Source organism: Porites lutea, chromosome 14 (genome assembly GCF_958299795.1).
Source record: "Porites lutea chromosome 14, jaPorLute2.1, whole genome shotgun sequence".
In the NCBI taxonomy this organism is placed as follows: Eukaryota; Metazoa; Cnidaria; class Anthozoa; order Scleractinia; family Poritidae; genus Porites; species Porites lutea.
The window spans coordinates 19538831-19560813 of NC_133214.1; the positions used below are offsets into that span (position 1 = coordinate 19538831).

At 38.4% G+C, this 21983-nt stretch overlaps 4 protein-coding genes across 4 annotated transcripts; 1 reads left to right on the forward strand and 3 right to left on the reverse strand.

Annotated features, from left to right (window-relative positions):
* Positions 1 to 1621: 1621 nt before the first annotated feature.
* On the reverse strand, positions 1622 to 4012 carry LOC140924879 (E3 ubiquitin-protein ligase TRIM71-like). The gene has a single exon (XM_073374870.1). It carries the CDS (start codon positions 3994 to 3996, stop codon positions 1753 to 1755), a length of 2244 nt encoding a protein of 747 aa, XP_073230971.1. The 5' UTR covers positions 3997 to 4012; the 3' UTR covers positions 1622 to 1752.
* Positions 4013 to 6915: 2903 nt separating this feature from the next.
* Positions 6916 to 9737, reverse strand: LOC140925292 (probable acyl-CoA dehydrogenase FadE2). The gene is made up of 3 exons (XM_073375289.1): positions 9563 to 9737; positions 8674 to 8790; positions 6916 to 7452 (listed from the first exon to the last, which is right to left on the reverse strand). Exons 1-3 carry the CDS (start codon positions 9722 to 9724, stop codon positions 7237 to 7239), a joined length of 495 nt encoding a protein of 164 aa, XP_073231390.1. The 5' UTR covers positions 9725 to 9737; the 3' UTR covers positions 6916 to 7236.
* Positions 9738 to 13976: 4239 nt separating this feature from the next.
* LOC140924711 (E3 ubiquitin-protein ligase TRIM45-like) lies at positions 13977 to 16438 on the reverse strand. The gene has a single exon (XM_073374725.1). The coding sequence runs from the start codon at positions 16433 to 16435 to the stop codon at positions 14192 to 14194; it is 2244 nt and encodes a 747-aa protein (XP_073230826.1). The 5' UTR covers positions 16436 to 16438; the 3' UTR covers positions 13977 to 14191.
* Positions 16439 to 18873: 2435 nt separating this feature from the next.
* LOC140924030 (uncharacterized) lies at positions 18874 to 19710 on the forward strand. The gene has a single exon (XM_073374034.1). The coding sequence runs from the start codon at positions 18874 to 18876 to the stop codon at positions 19708 to 19710; it is 837 nt and encodes a 278-aa protein (XP_073230135.1).
* Positions 19711 to 21983: the final 2273 nt, after the last annotated feature.

The following is a 21983-nucleotide window of genomic DNA, read 5'->3' on the forward strand; positions in this document are numbered from 1 at the left end:
GGTCAGAGAGCTGACTATCAAGGTTTCCTATACCGCCAAATGAACCCAGGTGTCTCCCCTCCCCTCCCAATTCCCGACAGCCCTGGTTGCCCTGTGCCCCTAACACCGCTGACATACTCGCCTGTTTTTAGGCAGCTTTGTTTCCATGGCAATCGATGTTGTGTGCAGCAATTCAATAAATGACGCTGTTAGTTTGAAGTCTGCTCAAAAGTAACAATTAATGTTATTGTAAAAAGCGGATCGACAAAGATTGTATATACATGTACTGTTATCTACCATAGAAATGACGTCAAATTGTTCAAAACTTTGTAGTGAAACCACGCTCTTGGTTCCACGTTAGTTTCGAATATTTTCACGTCATCTATGACCGATAAGAGTTTCGATCATGGAAAATTGTTCTCCATTCTTAATTAAGTTCTTTTCTCCGACAATCGCGCAGGTGATTACTTCACCATCACGTCATTTCCATGGTCTGTATTCTCATCTACCATATCATAGCTCTCGACCAATAAGAAGGCGGGAAATCGTTAGTGTAAAAGACGATGCAATCTTTAAAACACGTAGTGCCGCGAGTGTTTGAACATCTTCCAAAACTCAGTTCCTGGAGTATTCCATTTCTATAGTACTGCCAAATAATAAATTTCCCTTTTTGATTGTGTTGTTTAAAAAATGACAACCAAGACTTCAGAATTGGAAAGGTTGGTCAAGTAAAGTTATTTATGCAAATAAGTCGTGAGGGTGCATGGATTCATTTGCAACAAAAGCTTAAAGCTGTCGCATTTACCCGGTGGAATTTTGTTTAATTGTTTGCTTAAAGCAATAATTTTGCAAATACGACAGCCATAAGCGTACATGTTGCAAGTACATGAATAGACTTATTGCTTTTTGCTGTTCTCGTCGTTGCTTAAGCTTCCGATTTCCACCGTTGATAACAGCACGAGAGGAAAGAAGATAATGGAGGTGAGTGATTGCAACGCGACATGAGGGGTTTTTGGTCGAACACAGGTAAAAATTGTATATATATCACCCCTCCTTAACATGCTAAGCAGTCTTTATAATCATTATAGTACTAATTAAGAATTTATTTGGTGTCAGGTTTCTCGGTTAAAAAGTTCCTTCATTTAAGAATAAGCTCTAATAAACTGACACTCTTTTGGTCGTTTCAGTAGGGTGAATATGTTTTTTCGCCATCCATAAGGTTTTTGTTGAATTTTTCATTTTTGAATTTATTTCCAGTGACCTCCCCATTATTAGCATAGCATTCCACTGTTTCAATCATTCAACTCCGTATGTCCCCAAGGCGCAATTCAAATCTCTCGCCTCAGGGAATTGTCGGTCAGATGACTTTTTCATGTCCTTCCACGAGAATATGCCTATTGAATATTAATAAGTTTTTCAAACACAAATAGATATTAATTTAGCAATGACGTATTTCTGTTTAAAAATAAGCTTACCACTGCCACCATTCTGTAACTTGGTTGAGAATGAATATTAGTAACAATCAAAGAAGAAATCGCGCGTTTATCGAATACAGAAGTTTATTAAAAAAATATTCAAGTTAACTCATTCCTTTTAAAACAAGTAAGTTTTGTACATAACTTGATTTAAGACCACACGGTTTTTCCTCGGACTAAATTTGGCTTCACTTGCCTACAATAACATTACAGCACTGCTGTACGGCAGACAAATGCATTTATTAATCAAAGAGGGATTTGCTTATCATATAGTTTTCTCAGGAAAAAAGAACAATTTTTATTGAAATATCTGAATTCGATGATTGGCTTTGTCGCACACAACAATTTGATCATTACTTAGAACAGCCACCGAGAATGGTTCCTTGAATTCTCTTAATTTGCTGCCATTTGTTCCAAATTTTCCTACAAACTTTCCATCTAGTTCAAAGACTTGTATTCTATGATTGTTCTGATCACAAACCAACAGGTGCTTTGACCGAGTCACTGACAGAAAACGTGGATAAATAAACTCCCCGTCCCCCTGCCCCTGCTCACCAAACTTGTACTTAAAATGCCCCTCCCTGTTAAATACTTTGATACAGTGTTCATTTGTGTCTGACACCATGAAATATTCACCAGACTGAGCACAGTGAACAGGACCATTTAAGGAACCCTGCCCACCTATCTTCATTACAAACCTACCATCCGGGGTAAAGATCTTAATCAGTTTGTTACCTGAATCAGCAACAATAACATTACCAGTACTATCTAAGGATAAACCCCAAGGAAAAAAGAGCTGACTATCAAGGCGTCCTTTGCCGCCAAATGAACCCAGGTGCCTCCCCTCCCAACTAAGAATCTGTATTCTGTGGTTTTTATTGTCTGCTACAAAAATATTCCTGTCCTTATTAATGGCTATTCCGTAAGGGTATTTGAACTCTCCAGCACTTTCACCTTGGTGACCAAAGGATCTTAAGAAAGTACCATTACTGTCAAACACTTGAACCCGATAGTTAGACTGATCAGCTACTACTATTTCGTCCCCATCACTCACAGCCACCCCCAGAGGATACTGAAACATTCCATCACTCGAGCCTTCCTTTCCAAAAGATAAAACAGGTTTGACTTGAAATGGTTTTAAAATCACAGTAAAAGGGCTACAAGAAATATGTTCCCCGTTTACCTTAACTAATAATTTGAATGTTCCTTGAACTCTGGGATAATAAGTGATTTTGTAGGTCCCATCTTTGTTATCATCTATTCGGACTTCCGTCACGCATTCTTGTCCTTGATCGCCCTTGCTCTCTACCGTTATGCGGTCCCTCTCATCATACCCCTGCTTTCTCTCTGCGTTTCTTGTGGTCACATTGAATTGAGCTTTACGCGCTACAGTTCCTTCTTTCAGTCCTGCACCTTCAGCCACAGATTCACTTGCTTTTGTTCGAAAAGCTTCTTCTAAAACTCCAATTTTTTCTCCATTGACAATATCGAGCATCTTCTTATTTTCTACAAAAAGATAAGTTTGTAGACTACTGGGGTCATACACAATAGGCTCGTTCTGATCCACTCTATGAAAGATTGTCTGTAATGATTTTTTAAGTTGAACAACTTCCGCGGTGGTACTTCGTTTTAAAAGTTTATCAGCTTCCTTCAGTGATAATTCGGTGGCATTTACCTGTTGCTGAATCGCACTTCTTTTTACTTTTAAAATTTCGAGTGACTTCTTCGTTTGGTTTTCCACAGCGGTAATAACACTTTTCATTTTAGCTTGAATTCTCTTGATCAAACCATCAGCAAATTTTTGGACATCTCTCCTGGCGATTTCACTTTGTTGAATCACTTTAGCACAGTCTTCGTCTAGTTGAACAATTACGTTCAGTTTTGCATCTAACCCTTCTCTCTGCGATTGAAGAATAGATTTTATTTCGAGTGTTTTGTTTTCGGCTTCTTCTTCGATTAATCTCAAATCATGACCTCCGTGATTCAAAGTGACGCAAGTTTGGCAAAGAGCCGTCTCGCATTCTTTGCAGTAGTATTTAAGCTCTTCTTTCTGGTGTCGCTCCTTTGAACAAAACACTGGTCGCTTCAATACATCCTCGTAGTCCTTGTCTTGGAACTCTTTCACTGCCAATACGCGGTGTTCCTTTTTTTCTCGCATCATATTGTGACCAACCAGGCATTGCTCGCAATAAAATATGCAACACTGGAAACAATACGAAGCTTCTGAACTCTTCTTGTCACAGTTTCCACATGTCACTTGAGTGCTTTTGCATTCTTTAATAGCAAGAACATCGATCAAGCCGTTCAAATAGAAGCTGGTTGGAAGATCTTTTAGATCACCGCTCGCAGGTACTCTGCTTAGGGTTTGACACTTCGGGCATTTAATGGCCTGTCCGCCGCCGCACGTTTCGTACCATCGATCCAGACACTTTAAGCAGAAACTGTGCAGACAGGAGAGATGTTTAGGATCCGTAAATAAGTCCGAACACACCGAACAAGACACTTCTTCTCGAAGATTGTAAAATAGCGTTGTAAGGTCCATGATGGCTTCAGGAACAAAGGCAAAATGACCTTCCATGCACTCCACACCCAACATTGAAGTCTTGTGACTTTCTATCTTTATCTTTTCTCGGAAACAAAGGACGACGAGCCAATCACAGACCGCTATTGTAAGAGTCAATTATTTTGAAACATAAACCAGACGTAAAATGATCAATAACAAACAAGAATCACTTCGTGAATTTTACCGGGGCCACTTTTGTCTTGGCAACCCACATGGAAGGGTCGTTTTCATCAACAAGTTTGTCGGGCGACATGAAAATCTTTTTTATTGCAGATATTCTTTAGAGATGAAAACAAGGTGTAATGAATAATGTGAAAAGACAAAATGTTAGGGAATCCCGCATTTTGAACAGTTGAGAATTTGCGCATCTCGCTAACGTAAATATTGCGTGACAAAGGTTATTTGAAAATATTTTGTTTTGTTGCTTCATAAGTCAAAGCAGCGATAGACTTCCTCCTAATGAGTTTTAATTGTTTTTCGGAAAATATTTGACGAAGTTTCCTGCAGGGAGTGCGAATTGTAAGGTATTGAGACGCATAAATAAAGCTTGGCGCATGCAAGTTTAATAAGTTAAGATTTTTGCTTTGTCGTAGTGTACACAGTTCTTCGTCGACCAAGCTTTGTCATCGCTAGGATGAATACTGTAACAATATTTTGCAATAGACAGGGATCTCATTTATTGATAAGTGGTAAATATAGTCGCATTAAACGATTCCGTGTGCAAACTAATCGAATTAATATTTACATGGTTACAGTTGTTGCTCCCTACTTCAAATTTCTCAACCAGCGATAATCTCAGCGAACACTCCCAAAAGTAACGAGCCAGCGATATATCTCAGTCAGCGATATATCCCTAACAATGTAACTTTGAAAACACAGAAACGCGTTGCATTTTATGACCGGTGCCAGCCTTCGGCTAGGCCCCGGTAATAAGAATTGAGTCCTTTGTGAAGCAAGAATGCGTGAAAGCCATAGCTATGCATGAAGTATGTAAAACCAAGTTCGGTTGCGGTGTAGATAAAAGCAAAACAACTGTTAGCCTGTGTACTGCCGGTCCCGTTTCTCTCCTCAATTTTGTTTGAGGGGAGAGGGTGACTTGACACAGTCTAAACAACCCAGCGTGAAAGTACTATATATCATGTTAGTTAACCCACGGACTAATCTGGAGGCCTTAAAGCGGATTTATATTACTAGAACTTCTTCTCATTAGTAGATGTTCATGCTTTCTGCTTTCATGCGTTTAGTACAAGTCTATAGTATAATCTGATTGTGTCACAGGTCCCTAACAGAGCCAGCTATGTGGACAACACAGGATAACCTAGGCCCAGGACCTCTCGTGTCACGATGGGGATATCAATTCGTTTATATTTCAATCATCTTTTCTTGATCTTGGCATGTTTTAGCGTAATTCGTTTTTGCCCAGAGTCATTCTATTAAGCATTAGAAATATTACACAGAGGTTGTGTAATGACGCTTAAAAATTAAATTCCTTAATACACCTACTCAAAAAGTTCAAAGCAGATGTACTTTCGTACTTTTGCAGTATTTGTACTTTCATACTTTTTTGTTTTAGAGCGAGCGGGATTGATAAACGCCCACCTTTGGCTTTGTTTTGTTAGCTAAGCTTTTAAGTCCTCGAAGTTCGCTCCAAGAAAAAGTGAAGTAATAGGCCATTTTATAGTTAAAATTTTAAACGAGGCTGGAGTTGACCTTGTTTTGATACAACTCTTCTTGCTTCATGATGTAAATCATGTTTTTCTTATGCTAACTAGTATTTTTGAGTATAATTTTCATAAGAAAAGAAAGAAGGTTTGTATCAAAACAAGACCAACCTCAGCCTCATGTTCACTCAAAGGCTAGGACACTAAGCCCACAACCGTGAAATAGTCTATTACATAACATTTTGACGGGATACGTAGACTTCATTCTCTTTTTATTGCTATGTTTCTTTTCTTCAATCTAAAAAAAGGCGAGCGAAATTATTAGGATTTGGACAAGACGCGCGTGAAATTATTCCCTAATTTCACTCGTCACCATTTGATCACACATACAAATTATTTCGCACAAGTCAAATTGAGCATACGTCATAAACACAAATTTTAGATTGAAGAAAAGAAACATAGCAATAAACAGAGAATGGAGTCTACGTATCCCGTCAAAACGTTATGTAATAGACCATTTCACGGTTGTGGGCTTAGTGTCCTAGCCTTGAGGCTGAGGTTGACCTTGTTTTAAGACCTTAAATTTGGCTCATAAAGTTCAGAATTTTTCAGACTATTTAGGCAAAATACCTGTTAGAATCCTTCTAGTTGTTCTCTTGTGTGTTCAGGTTTTCTAAAGCGTCTTTTTTTGCCCTGACATCTTCATTCACGGCATTTTAAAACTTCGTCGCCATCTTGACACTGAGACGTACGGAAGGTTGCCATGACAATTTTGTAATTTCACATGTGAAATTACAAATTAGTATAGGTAATAGCATGATTTGTAGTGATATTTCGAAATTGTTATACGTAATTTAACGAGCCGTTGGGCAAGTAAAATTTGAGACAATTTTGAAATATCACAAGTGGTATTTATGCCACATATCACGTACAAATCATGCTATTATTTGTTTATACTACTACTCACATGTAGGTATTTCAAATTAAGCTGAAATACCACTGCTCTAAGCCAATCAAATTGCAGAAATTTCTGATGTAGTAGTATAAACGCTGAAATTTCGCGCCAAAATTAAGGAGTAATTCGTCACCTATGATGTTACTAAAGGGAATGAAATGGTTGCAACAGCTTAGGTGTTAAGAAACAAGAGACGAAACAGTCGTTTTCGACAAAACCTTTAAGTTTATTATTAGACCCCGGAGGAGAAACATTCTAAAATATCGGTATAAAGCACACGAACAGAGGCATTGTTTTGGCTCATCAAACCGTTAGTTATGTCCTGCTCTTGCTGCATTCATCATCGTGGTTATTTAAACCTCTGTACTTATGCAAAACGAGAGATTTTGACGTCATCGCTCTCTTCCCTCTTAAATCCATCACTGAATTTGAAATAACATTTTTATGGCATAGGTTGTCCAAACATCAGTCACTGTCAACAACAGTCCCATTCAGGGCTACGATCACGTGGACGATCAGACTCCTTCTACTTATAAAATATTTATGTTCATACGTAAACGATCAGTTGATTCATCGTTATACCAAATCGATAGTATAACCAGGTTACATCTTGGACTTGAGTGCTTCCTTCAGCTCAAGTTTAGCCACTGCCTCCAAATGAACCTCATCCGGGCCATCAGCAATGCGCAGACTCCGAGCTCCTGTATAGAAATAAGCCAGCGGTGTATCCTGGGATACTCCCTTCCCACCATGCACTTGAATCGCCCGGTCAATAACGTTACAGGCCATGCGAGGAACTGCGATCTTTGCCATAGCAATCTGCAAGAGTTAAATTGTGAAGTTCTCAATCGATGTAAAACAGTCTTTTTCAACCAATTCTCCGCTGGAATTTGGTGGGTTCAGCAGGTAAGCAAATTCAATATCATTTGTCATAGCAAGACAGATCACTGGTGAATTTTTTGCCATCAAACTAGTCTCGCTATAACAATACACTACTTTTACCAAATCAGACGTATATACAAGAAAAGGTTCAGCTGTTTCATTCGTGTTCACAGCTCCGTACTTTCTTTCTCACACAGAGCCGCCAGACAAACTTCAGGTTGAGATAGAGAACATTAGGGAGCTTACGCGACAACGACGTACGGCGAGGTCTACGAAAGCGTCACTATAAACGTGAATTCGCGCTGCGTCAAACTTTATCGCGCTTATTCCAACTCGTTCAATTCGCCAAATGTTGGCAAAATTTCTGGAGTTGAATTCTAAAACACTATATCAAAGGTCAGGAAAAGAACAAGAAAGTCGTTGTCTTCGTTCAAGTCCTGGACAAAACTTGAAATTAGGCACTTTCACCGGTTGTAGCTGTGTAGCGACGGCAAAGAAATGTACAAAAAAGCGTGATGCACGTGCAAAAATTTTGTTTTTCCAATCTAATTATAAACCCAGGGTTCGTACTCGTTTGAGCACCTCAAATTCCATGACTTTTTCCATGATCTTTTAAAACTTTTCCAAGATCTTAGGTTTAGCTGTCACTTTCAAACATTTTTAGGACTTTCTTTGTTTTAAGGTATTTCTGGACCTTAAACAGTTCAACAGACACAAACTCTGGTGTTCACCAAAATGCGTGCCGTTCGCGCTGTAAAATCACTTCTCTCTATTTTATATCGTCCTTGTCTTGTCATCGGCAGTAACTAATCTATCAAACAATTTTCCATGACTCTCAAGGACTGACAATTAAATTCCATGTCTTTCCAGGCCTTGAAAATGAAATGCTTAAATTCCATGACTTTCCAGGTTTTCCATGACCCGTATGAAACCCTATAAATCTTTTTTTTGTTATTTGCCGTTCTCGGCGCCGTCGTCGTTGCTTAAGCTCCCAACGAAGAACGCACGTTGCAACAACTAAGGAAGATCAATTCGGCTTGGTCACTAACTTAAGAGAGTGACTTAAGTTAAGTCACACTAGAACTAAGGGGTAACACACATGTGACATTCCCGACAGCCCTGGTTGCCCTGTGCTGCCAATACTGCTGACATACCCACCTGTTTTCTTGCAGCCTTGTTTCCATGGCAATCGATGGTGTGTGCGGCCTTCAGCACAAGCAGTCTGGCCTGTTCAATTTCAATCCTTGACAGAGCGATCTGCTCCTGTACCATTCCCTAAAGAAACATCAGTGATACAACGTTTTAGTAACTGCAATACATGACAAGACTCCCATGCGACGGGTTCCTTATCACGAGTGTAATCTATTGAGGTAAGTGGTATTACTACTTGTGGCCTTGACTAGTCCCTAAGCCTCGTTGGCAACACGTTGAAACGCCTGCTTAAACTTCTCAGCATTATCGTCCGGCGAACTCGTTTTAGCTACCAGTAGGATCCCATTGCCATCTTTGGCTAACAGATTCAGTCGTGTAACAGGACCTTAAACCTTCTACTACAAACCTTGTAGCCACGAGAGACTGCGAGTTTTTTCCTGTTCTTTATTTTTTCATGTTTTGCGTTGCGTAAAGTTAGTTTAATTAGTGCTTTTGATATTGCGCTTGGAGTAGTCTTTTGTTAGCCTTTTTTCATATGCGTATTCTTTCTGTATTCTAGTCTCGGCGTTGCGTTACGTAATCGTTATTGTCAATTTTTGTAAGTTCGTTTGGTTCATTATTTTCAGTCCAGTTTAGTATAAAGTTTTATTTTTGGTTCATGTAAATCAGTCGCTTAGTTGTATCCGGAGTTGCCGTACAGATCTTGTAAGTATAGTTTTTCCTGAAATTTTTGCTCGTTTTCTTAGTCATTTGTTGTACTTTAAGTTATCGTTTTTGTAAGGCTTTCGGTCCGCGTTTATTAATTCTATATTTTCTTTTTTTTTTGCTGTAATTGTCCTAGTGAATCGAGAAGTAAAAGTCGAATTCAAACTGTACAAGAGTGTTTTCTACAAACCTTTTCGGCCAAACGCTTTCCAAAGGCCACTCTCTCTAAAGACCGTTGAACCATAAGTTCGAGTGATCGTTCTGCTAGTCCAATTGAACGCATGCAGTGGTGTATTCGCCCAGGCCCCAAATGGCCTTGAGCTATCTCAAATCCTCGCCCTTCCCCTGTCATGAAACAAAAGCAACAAGAATAAAAACAAAGAAGAGTTGAATATTTTAACATTACACGGATGATGTTTTCAATTCATCAAATCTTCGCAGAAATTTGCTAGGGTAAACTTGTTCATAAAAATCCCCTTTTTAATAAATTAAAAATAAAGCATAAAAGTGAAAAAGTAGACCGAACCCTTGTGGATCATTATAGATAATAGGGGTAAGAGTCCACAAGGATTTCAAGTAAATGTGATAATAACTTTAGCTAGCTGGTAATATAGAAACTTAAATACACATTTTTGAAGTTCTAATTCACTTTACATGAGTAAATCTTCGTATAAATATTGTTCATAAAGACGAGCTCAAAAATTGAAGAGTTGGAGACTAAATTTGCCATGGATTCATCATAAATTCAGAATTAAAGTTGGAATTCACAATGTCGCCGATTTTCTTCCGTCTATGTGACTGATAGTACCATGAGATTTAACTCTCGTATACATACCCAGTATACGACATGAAAATGCCTATTTTCAGTCTTTATAAAGAACGCAAACACGAAACAATGAATTCCTCTGTCTCTTTCTAAACTTGAGTGCGGTCCCCAAGAAATCAACTGCAGGGAAATTCGCTTAAATTGGAAATTCTCAACGAATTGGAATAAACGCGGCAAAGTTTTAAAAAACCTGAGTTCATTTTAAAAGTGACGTTTTCGCTGCCGTCGCCGTCGTCGATGCTAAAGCGGCAACAAAAACGTTAATTCACGGTGTTGCAAACTTCATCGCCGTTATTCCATGTCATTCACTTTGTCAAATTTTTGGCGAATTTTTCTGGGAGAAATTTAATAAATCCTAAAGGATTGTATCAAAGTGCAAGTAAAGAAAAAGAAAATCGGTGTCATTTGTTTACGTCCTCCAATAAACGTGAAATTTTAATTAAGCATTTTCACGTCGTAGTCGTGCGAAGACAGAAAAGAAATTTACTAAATAGCGTGGTGTACGTGCAGAGTTGTTGTGTTGCTAATCTTAACCTATTCGCCACATGCACATCTCCCAAAATGCACCTTATTTTGCTTAAGCATTTTTTTCAATTTCTCTTGGGACGGCTTTAATACCCAGAAGAAATGAAAATCAAAGGTTATGCAAAATTGAGGGGGGCAAACAAGGTGTATTATGAGAGATGTGTAAGTGGCGAATTGCTTTTTTTGAAAAACGTTCTCGTTGCCATCGCCGTTGTTGTTGTTGTTGATTAAGCTCGGCTGTTTCCACAGTTGATAACCGTACGTTGCTAAAGGAGAGTGATTCCAAAGCGACATGAAGGGCACTGGAAATTTTACGTTATTGCATACTGGTAAGAACTGTTTATGTGACTCATCCTTTACTTACTAAGCAGTCTTAATAGGGCCATTTATACGAGGAAAAATAAGACGCGAACTTTCCGTATAAACGGCACATTTCGTCTAAAATAAGACGCGGCTTGGCTAAGACGCGTCTTATTAGATAAGACATGCTCGTATAAATGGTACAGTTCGCGTCTTATTTAAGACGCGTCTTATGTAAGACGCGTCTTATTTTTCCTCGTATAAATGGCCCTTATATTTCGAAATGTATTGTTTTCGGTGTTTTCTTGGTTAAAAAACTCCGTATTTGGGTAACTTCTATCAAATTAACTCTTTTTTAGTCTTTTCAATAGGCTGAAAATCTATTCTGGCATCTGCAAGGTTTTCGTTGAATTTTTCACTTTTTAATGGATTTGAAAATACAAATGATGACCTGTTGATCCTAATTAGCATTCCATTCCAAGAAATCGTTTATCGAATACAGAACTTTATTAAAAGAATATTCCAGTTAACTCATTCCTTCAACGAATAAGTTATATACATAACTTGATTTAAGACCACAAAGTTTCACCTCGAACTAAATGCGGCTTCACTTGGCGACAATAACATTATAGCACTGCTGTACAGCTGACAAATACATTTATTAATCAAAGAGGGATGTGCTTATTATATAGTTTTCTCAGGAAAAAACAGACAATTTTTATTGAAATATCCGAATTCGATGATTGTTGTACTCGGACACAACAATTTGGTCATTACCTAGAACAGCTGTTGAGAATAGATAATTGAATTCTCCTAATTTGCTGCCTTTTGTACCGAATTTTCCTACAAACTTCCCATGTATTTCAAAGACTTGTATTCTATTATTATTCCCATCACAAACCAACAGGTGCTTTGACTGAGTCACTGACAGAAAAGATGGATAATTAAACTCCCCGTCCCCCTCCCCTGCTTACCAAACTTCTACTGAAAATGCCCCTCCCTGTTAAATACTTTGATACAATGTTCATTGTGGTCTGACACTACGAAATATTCACCACACTGAACACAGTGAACAGGCCAACTAAAAGAACCCTGCCCACCTATCTTCATTACAAACCCACCATCCGGGGTAAAGATCTTAATCAGTTTGTTATCAGTATCAGCAACAATAACATTACCAGTACTATCTAAGGATAAACCCCAAGTGTCAGAGAGCTGACTATCAGGGTTTCCTATGCCGCCAAATGAACCCAGGTGTCTGTCCTCCCCTCCCAATTCCCGACAGCGCTGGTTGCCCTGTGCCCCAACACCGCTGACATACTCACCTGTTTTTGCGCAGCTTTGTTTCCATGGCAATCGATGTTGTGTGCAGCAATTCAATAAATGACGCTGTTAGTTTGAAGTCTGCTCAAAAGAAACAATTAATGTTACTGTAAAAAGCGGATCGATAACGATTGTATATACATGTACTGTTATCTACCATAGAAATGAAGTCAAATTGTTAAAAACTTTGTAGTGAAACCACGCTCTTGGTTCCACGTTAGTTTCGAATATTTTCACGTCATCTTTGACCGATAAGAGTTCCGATCATGGAAAATTGTTCTCCATTCTTAATTAACAGTTTTTTACGTCCAGTTCTTTTCTCCGAAAATCGCGCGGGTGATTTCTTCACCATCACGTCATTTCCATGGTCTGTATTCTCATCTACCAAATCATAGCTCTCGACCTATAAGAAGGCGAGAAATCGTTAGTGTAAGAGACGATGCAATCTTTAAAACACGTGGTGCCGCGAGTATTTTGAACACCTTCAAAACCTCAGTCCCTGGAGTATTTCATTTCTATAGTATTGCCAAATAATAAATTTCCCTTTTTGATTGTGTTGTTTGAAAAACGACTACCAAATCTTCCGAAATGGAAAGGCTGGTCAAGTAAAGTTTAGCCTGTTCCAAGCGTTCAGATAGTGGAGAGCGGTGCGAAGTAAAGAAAGCGATAAAAAGTAGAGGGGGACTGGGGAGAGAGGTGAGGGAGGTGAGGGTTCCCTCTCTCTCCTCTCCCCCTCCCTCGCTTTTATTTTTTTCGCGCTCCTTTTTACTTCGCACCGCTCCCCACTATCTGAACGCCTGGCACAGGCTAAGTAAAGTTAAGCAAGGGAGTCGCGAGGTTGCATGAATTCATTAATTCATTTGCAACAAAAGCTTAAGCCGTCGCATTTACCCGTAGGAATTTTTTTAATTGTTTGCTTAAAACAATAATTGCAAATGTGACAGCCATCGCGTACATGTTGCAAATAAATGACTAGACTTACTGCTTTTTGCCGTTCTCGTCGTTGCTTAAGCTTCCGATTTCCACCGTTGATAACAGCACGAGAGAAAAGAAGTTAATGGAGGAGAGTGATTGCAACGCGACATGAGGGGTTTTGGTCGAACACAGGTAAAAATTGTATCTATATCACGCCGCCTTAAAATGCTCAGCAGTCTTTATAATCATTACAATACTAATTAAGAATTTATTTGGTGCCAGGTTTCTCGGTTAAAAAGTTCCTTCATTTAAGAATAAGCTCTAATAAACTGACACTCTTTTGGTCGTTTCAGTAGGTTGAATGTTTTTTCGCCATCCATAAGGTTTTTGTTGAATTTTTCACTTGTGAATTTATTTCCAATGACCTCCCCATCCTAATTAGCATAGCCTTCCACTGTTTCAATCATTCAACTCCGTATCTCCCCAAGGCTGCATTCAAATCTCTCGCCTCAGGGAATTTTCGGTCAGATGACTTTTAACTATCCTTCCACGAGAATATGCCTATTGAATATTTATAAGTTTTTCAAGCACAAATAGATATTAATTTAGCAATGACGTATTTCTATTCAAAAAATAGCTTACCACTGCCACCATTCTGTAACTTGGTTGAGAAGGAATATTAGTAAGAATTAAAGAAGAAATCGTTTATCGAATACAGAACTTTATTAAAAGAATATTCAGGTTAACTCATTCCTTTAACAAGTAAGTTTTGTACATAACTTGATTTAAGACCACACGGGTTTTCCTCGGACTAAATGTGGCTTCACTTGCCTACAATAACATTATAGCACTGCTGTACAACTGACAAATACATTTATTAATCAAAGAGAGATTTGCTTACTCCTTTCCTCCGGGAAAAAAGGACAATTTTTATTGAAATATCTGAATTCGATGATTGTCTTTGTCGCACACAACAATTTGATCATTACTTAGAACAGCTATCGATAATGGATAATTGAATTCTCCTAATTTGCTGCCATTTATTCCAAATTTTCCTACAAACTTCCCATCTAGTTCAAAGCCTTGTATTCTATGATTCTTCCCATCACAAACCAAGAGGTGCTTTGACTGAGTCACTGACAGAAAATATGGATAATCAAAATTCCCATCCCCCTCCCCCTTCTTACCAAACTTGTACTGAAAATGCCCCTCCCTGTTGAATACTTTGATACAGCGTTGAATTGAGTCTGACACTATGAAATATTCACCACACTGAACACAGTGAACAGGCCAACTAAAAGAACCCTGTCCACCTATCTTCATTACAAACCTACCATCCGGAGTAAAGATCTTAATCAGTTTGTTACCTGTATCAGCAACAATAATATTACCAGTACTATCTAAAGATAAACCCCAAGGACCAGACAGATGACTCTCAAGGCTTCCTTTGCCGACAATTGAACCCAGGTGCCTCCCCTCCCAACTAAAGATCTGTACTCTATGGTTACCCCAGTCTGATATGAAAATATTTCTATCCTTATCAATGGCTATTCCAACAGGGTAGTTGAACTCTCCATCGTTTTCACCTTTGTGACCAAAGGATCTTAATAAAGTACCATTACTGTCAAACACTTGAACCCGATGGTTGCACTGATCAGCTACTACTATTTCGTCCCCATCACTCACTGCCACCCCATGAGGATAATTAAACATTCCATCACCCGAGCCTTCCTTTCCAAAAGATAAAACAGGTTTGACTTGAAATGGTTTTAAAATCACAGTAAAAGGACTACAAGAAATATGTTCCCCGTTTACCTTAACTAATAATTTTAATGTCCCTTGAACTCTAGGATAATAAGTGATTTTGTAGGTCCCATTTTTGTTATCATCTACTCGTACTTCCGTCACGCATTCTTGTCCTTGCTCGTCCTTGATTTCTACAGTGACACGGTCCCTCTCATTATACCTCTGCTTTTTCTCTGCGCTTTTTGTGATCAAATTGAATTGAGCTTTACGCCCAGCAGTTCCTTCTTTCAGTCCATCGCCTTCAGCCAGTGATTCACTTGCTTTTGTTTGAAAAGGTTCTTTCAAGAATCCAACTTCTTCCTCGTTGACGACATCAAGCATCTTCTGATTTTTCACGAAACCAAACGTTTCCAGACTACAGGGGTCATAAACAATAGGCTTGGTTTGATTCAATCCATGAAAGATTGTCTGTAATGATTTTTTAAGTTGAACAACTTCCGCGGTGGTACTTCGTTTTAAAAGTTTATCAGCTTCCTTCAGTGATGATTCGGTGGCATTTATCTGTTGCTGAATCGCACTTCTTTTAGCTTTTAAACTTTCGAGTGACTTCTTCGTTTGGTTTTCCACAGCGGTAATAATATTTTTCATTTTTGCTTGAATTGTTTTGATCAAGCCATCAGCAAACCTTTGGACGTCTCTCTTGGCGATCTCACTTTGTTGAATCACTTTAGCACAGTCTTCGTCTAGTTGAACAATTACGTTGAGTTTTGCATCTAACCCTTCTCTCTGCGATTGAATTATAGATTTTATTTCGAGAGTTTTGTTTTCGGCTTCTTCTTCGATTAATCTCAAATCATGACCTCCGTGATTCAAAGTGACGCAAGTTTGGCAAAGAGCCATCTCGCATTCTATGCAGTAGTATTTGATCTCTTCTTTTTGGTGTCGTTCCTTTGAGCAAAACACTGGTCGCTTCAATACATCCTCGTAGTCCTTGCTTTGGAATTCTTTTACCGCCAGTACGCGGTGTTTCTTTTTGTCCCGCATGGTATTATGACATATTAAGCAATGCTCGCAATAAAATATGCAACACTGGAAACAATACGAAGCTTCCGAGCACTTCTTGTCGCAGTTTCCGCATGTAACTTGAGTCTTCTTGCATTCTTTGATGGCAAGAACATCGATTAAGCCGTTCAAATAGAAGCTGGTTGGAAGATCTTTTAGATCACCGCTCGGAGGCACTCCGCTTAGGGTTTGGCACTTCGGGCATTTAATGACCTGTCCGCCGCCGCACGTTTCGTACCATCGATTCAGACACTTTAAGCAGAAACTGTGCAAACAGGAGAGATGTTTAGGCTCCGTAAATAAGTCCGAACACACCGAACAAGACACTTCTTCTCGAAGATTGTGAAATAGCGTTGTAAGATCCATGATGGCTTCAGGAACAAAGGCGAAGTGACCTTCCACGCACTCCATACCCAACAATGAAGTTTTGTGACTTTCTATCTTTAGCTTTTCTCGCAAACAAAGGCCGACGAGCCAATCACGACCAATGTTGTAAGAGTCCTTGTCGCGCCAGCTTTAGTGTGCCATTTTAAATGCAAATTATTTTAAAACTAAAGCAGACGTAAAATGATCAATAACAAGATGAAGACTAAATCAGTTGTGAAGCAAGAATGCATGAAAGCCATAACTATGAAGGATGTAAATCAAGTACGAGTGCAGAGTAAAAAAAGGTGAAACATAGCTAAACATCTGTTAGCTTGTGTACCGCCGCCCCGGCTCTCTGCTCTATTTTGTTTGAGGGCAGGGGCTGACTGTACTCGTTCTATTCACATTTTAAGAGCGAAACTTTAAAGCGGCACATACCTATATGGGTAACTAATGAAGTACCCCCGGGACACAGTCTAAACAAACGTCTTTGAAAGTATTATTAGCAATTTTTTTAATTGTTTGCTTAAAGCAATAATTGCAAATGCGACAGCCATACGCGTACATGTTGCAAATAAATGAATAGACTTATTGCTTTTTGCCGTTCTCGTCGTTGCTTAAGCTTCCGATTTCCACCGTTGATAACAGCACGAGAGGAAAGAAGTTAATGGAGGAGAGTGATTGCAACGCGACATGAGGGGTTTTGGTCGAACACCGGTAAACAGTGTATATATATCACTCCGCCTTAACATGCTAAGCAGTCTCTATAATCATTATAACACTAATTAAGAATTTATTTGGTGCCAGGTTTCTCGGTTAAAAAGTTCCTTCAATTTAGAATAAGCTCTAATAAACTGACACTCTTTTGGTCGTTTCAGTAGGTTGAATATCTTTTTTCTCCATCTATAAGGTTTTTGTTGAATTTTTCACTTTTGAATTATTTCCAATGACCTCCTTATCCTAATTAGCATAGCATTCCACTGTTTCAAGCATTCAACTCCGTATCTCCCCAAAGCTCAATTCAAATCTCTCTCTCTCTTTATAATCATTATAACACTAATTAAGAATTTATTTGGTGCCAGCTTCTCGGTTAAAAGGTTCCTTCATTTAAGAATAACTAAGAATAAGCTCTAGTAAACTGACACTCTTTTAGTCGTTTCAATAGGTTGAATATGTGTTTTCGCCATCTATAAAGTTTTTGTTGAATTTTTCACTTTTTGATTTATTTTCAATGACCTCCCCATCCTTATCAGCATAGCATTCCACTGTTTCAATCATTCAACTCCGTATCTCCCCAAGCCTCAATTCAAATCTCTCGCCTCAGGGAATTTTCGGTCAGATGACTTTTACATGTCCTTCCACGAGAATATGCCTATTGAATATTTATAAGTTTTTCAAGCACAAATAGATATTAATTTATCAATGACGTATTTCTTAAAAAAAAAAAAAAGCTTACCACTGCCACCATTCTGTAACTTGGTTGAGAATGAATATTAGTAAGAATTAAACTAGGAGTAATCGGAGCTTAGGAGAGTGCGTTCGATATGTTTGATAGGCGTACAGGTAGCAGTTGAGAGAAAAGGTTGGATGATTCTTCCAATAGATAAATATGATTATGGCTTATTTTGAACGTAAGGGTTGCGTACAGGGAAACCTATAACTGGTGCAATAGATGTTCTACGGAACGCAGTTGTTCGAATGCCTTTTAGCGCTTAGCCCGGGTTACTTTTTCTTTTGTTCAAAAGCATTTCGTCGGATAATTTTCTTTGACCAGTCTTCTTTGTTATTTTTATGGGGGTCCAATTATCAACTTGTTGACAACATGAGTTACACTGAATTTACTTTTTAAGCTTTCACATCTGAATTCAAATTTCGCACAAAGCCTGGGTTTTCTTAACCCAGCTTTGAACAACCCGGCCCAGCTATTGTTAAAAGCAAACAGTTGACAACGTTGTAGATGTAATCATTAATTTTAATTATTGGGAATTCCACATGTAGACAATTACTGAAATTTACCATAAAATGAAACCGTTACTGTCAAGAAGTCTCCTTAACTTGTGCTGATATTAAAGACCCAAGACCACATTTTTTGTGGTGAACGTTGCGGGCACAATTAAATGAATTGTGTTTGAACACTGGTTCACTTACACTACACCTCTCAATTTCACACGTTTCAAGTGAATCATCAAAGCCTTCAGTGAGGGTCTCAATGGGGTGGTGGCTTTTACGGTTATCGGCTAAAATTTTGGCTCTTTTACGGCTATCGGTTAATTTTTTTCAGTTACGGTTAACAAAAAAGTTAAAAATTAACTTCTTTTGTTTCAAAAAGTTAAATATTAATTAACCTGTGTTTTTTGTATCTTTAAATCAGAGAGACTGGGTCGGGCAAGATGTCGGAGTAGACGTGTGCGATTTTGCTCCGCGCTTGGCAATGTTGTATGGCCGAAACTGTTAAACGAAAATCGAGGAAAAGCTCTTCAGCATCTTCCACAGACGATAATCTTTCCCCAGATGGCAAAAAGTTAAGACACGACGCTTCGCTCTCAGATTCCGAACTGTGTGAATCGGACGAAGTGTTATCTATACTGAATATGGCGGGGGAAGTTATCCCGAAACTTGAACAAGTGTTGGAAAAACTTGAGAATTTGGAACGGTATGTAAAAGCAGTTGATGAAAAAGTTAGTAATTTGCAGGCAAAGGTGGATTGTTTCGAGGCTTTCAAAAACAAAACAGAAAAAAAGATCAAAGAACTGGAAGACGGATTGGATTTTGCGAACACGGAACGCGAGTCTTTCAAGGAGAAATTTGACAAGCTAAAATGCGAAATTAATCAGCTCCGGGACGAGAAACTATACATGGAAGTTTATCAGCGGCGGGAAAATCTTCGTTTTTTCGGAATTAAAGAAGAAGCCGATATGGAGGAGGATGCGAGAGAGGTTTTGGTTGGATTCCTTAAAACAGAGCTTGGTATGGAAAATGCAGACCAAATCGAATTCCAAAGGGTCCATCGTGTTGGAAAGCGTGTTTCTTCCAGTGGTAAACCTCGACAAATAATCGCACGTTTTTTGAAATATCCTCAAAGAGAAGAAGTTATGTCCAATGCTAGAAAGCTAAAAGGAAAAAACTTTGGAATTTCGCCGGACCTTCCAAGTGAAATTTTGGAAAGAAGAAAGAAGAAGATGAAGCAATTTAAACAAGCGAAAAAGGACGGTAAGACCGCTTTTTTCAGTAGAGCGGAGCCAGATAAACTGTTTATTGACGGTGTTGAGATGTAAGAACATTCGAAATTTCATTTAGGCCGCATATATTTTCTAGTTGTGTTTTTATTATTTTGCCAAGAACTGTGGAGCAAAAACCAGAATGCTATTAATTAAGATCAAGATTGCAAGGTGCCAGTCAGAGGTGGCAATAACAGCTTTGGCTGGCCGCTATTTTATTTCTATTTGTATGTGTAGTGTTTGTTCTTTGTGGCCATTGTTAGTTTTTGTCATTGTTTTTCGTGTTATTTTCGTATTGTATTGTTCTCTAGTTGTTATTGTAATATTTGTCTTGCTTTATTTAGATCTAGGTTTACTTTTTGTTTTACGTTTGATTGCCTTCGTTTGTTATTTTCTTATTGTTCTGTTTTCTTTTGTTATTTGCGTGTTATGCCTGTTGTTCAAAAGAACCGTTTGCGTTGGCTTCTCTCATTTGAAGTTTACAGATTATCTCGTCGGACATGGAGCGCCAAAACATAAACTTTAAACTTTTATCATTAAATGCTCGTGGAATTCGCTCTTTTGATAAAAGGAAGTCTATTTTTAATTGGCTGTTTAAATCTTCTGCCGATATATGTTTCCTTCAGGAAACGTATAGCACCCCAGAAGTGGAGAATGAATGGAAAAAACAGTGGAAAGGCAAAACATTCTTTTCCCATGGAACTAATCATAGTAGAGGCGTTCTTATTCTTGTTAAAGATCAGCTAGATTTCAGACTGCAATCCTTAAAGGTTGACTCGCAAGGTCGATACGTTCTCCTAGAGGCTCTTATTCAGGATTCTCCATTTGCACTTCTAAACATCTATGCACCAAATAAATGTGCCGAGCAGTGCGATTTTTTCAACAAAATTTCAGAGGAGCTTAAAAGCTCGCTCACACTTGCGGATTCTTCTTGTGTTATCGGTGGAGACTTTAATGTGATTTTTGACCAAGATCTTGATGGAAGTGGGGGTATTAAGAAAACGAAGGAATCAGTCAAAATTCTGGAGGATATTTGTTTGGAGCAGGATTTGATAGATATATGGCGTGTTAGAAATCCGACGGAGAAACGCTTTACGTGGAGACAGAAGACCCCAATTATTCAGAGACGTTTGGACTATTGGTTGGTAAATGATTCTTTGCAGGACGACATTGTTTCAGTTGACATAATACCATCTATTAAATCAGATCACTCTGCAATTACATTGTCGATTAACGGTATAGATGACAGTAAACGCGGTCCAAGCTTTTGGAAGTTTAATTGTTCTTTAGTGAATGATACTAATTATTGCGATCTCCTTGACACAAACATCAAAAGTTGGCTCGAAGAATTTAAGGATGTTGTTGATAGGCGTGTCTTATGGGACTTGCTCAAATACAAAATTCGACAGCTCACTATAAGTTATAGCAAAACAAAAGCTCGGAACCGGAGAGCTAAACTTAATGAACTGGAAGAAAAATTACAGAACTGTACCAAAAAGTGTGACAATGATCCATCGAGACAAAATGTTGAAGATTTAGAATGCTTACAGGCAGAATACGACCAACTGTATGATTACATTACTCAAGGAGCTATTGTTCGTTCCCGTGCAACGTGGTACGAAAAAGGTGAAAAGAACAACAAATATTTTTTGAATTTGGAAAAATCAAATAAAAATAAAAGTTGTTTGCGGAAAATTTTAAAAAGCGACGGAACAATAGCAGTTGATCCTAATACAATTATGAGTGAATTAGATTTCTTTTACTCCAATCTTTACAAAGAGAATAATAGTCATTCATCGTCATTTCTAGATGACTTAAAGGAAGTTCCTACCTTGACTGAAGAGTTGCGAATGGTATGTGAAGGAAGGATAGAGTATAATGAATGTTTTAATGTCTTACAATCCTTTCCAAAAAATAAAACGCCTGGGAACGATGGACTAACAATAGAATTCTATTTGGCTTTTTGGTCTTTGATTGGGAAACCTCTAGTAGATTGCATCAACTACTCTTATGAGTTTGGAGAACTTTCAAACTCACAAAAACAGGCTATAATCACATTAATTGAAAAAAAAGGAAAGGATAAACGAGTAATTAAAAATTGGCGGCCTATATCGCTAATTAACGTCGATGCGAAAATTATTTCTAAAGTTTTAGCGAAGCGCCTGGAAAAGGTCTTGCCAAATTTAATACATCCCAGTCAGAATGCATTTGTTAAAGGTAGGTCCATATTTGACGCAATTAGAACGATTGATGATATTGTGGATTACACCAAACGGAACAGTTGGTCGGGATTTATGATCGCAATTGACTTTGAAAAAGCCTTCGACACA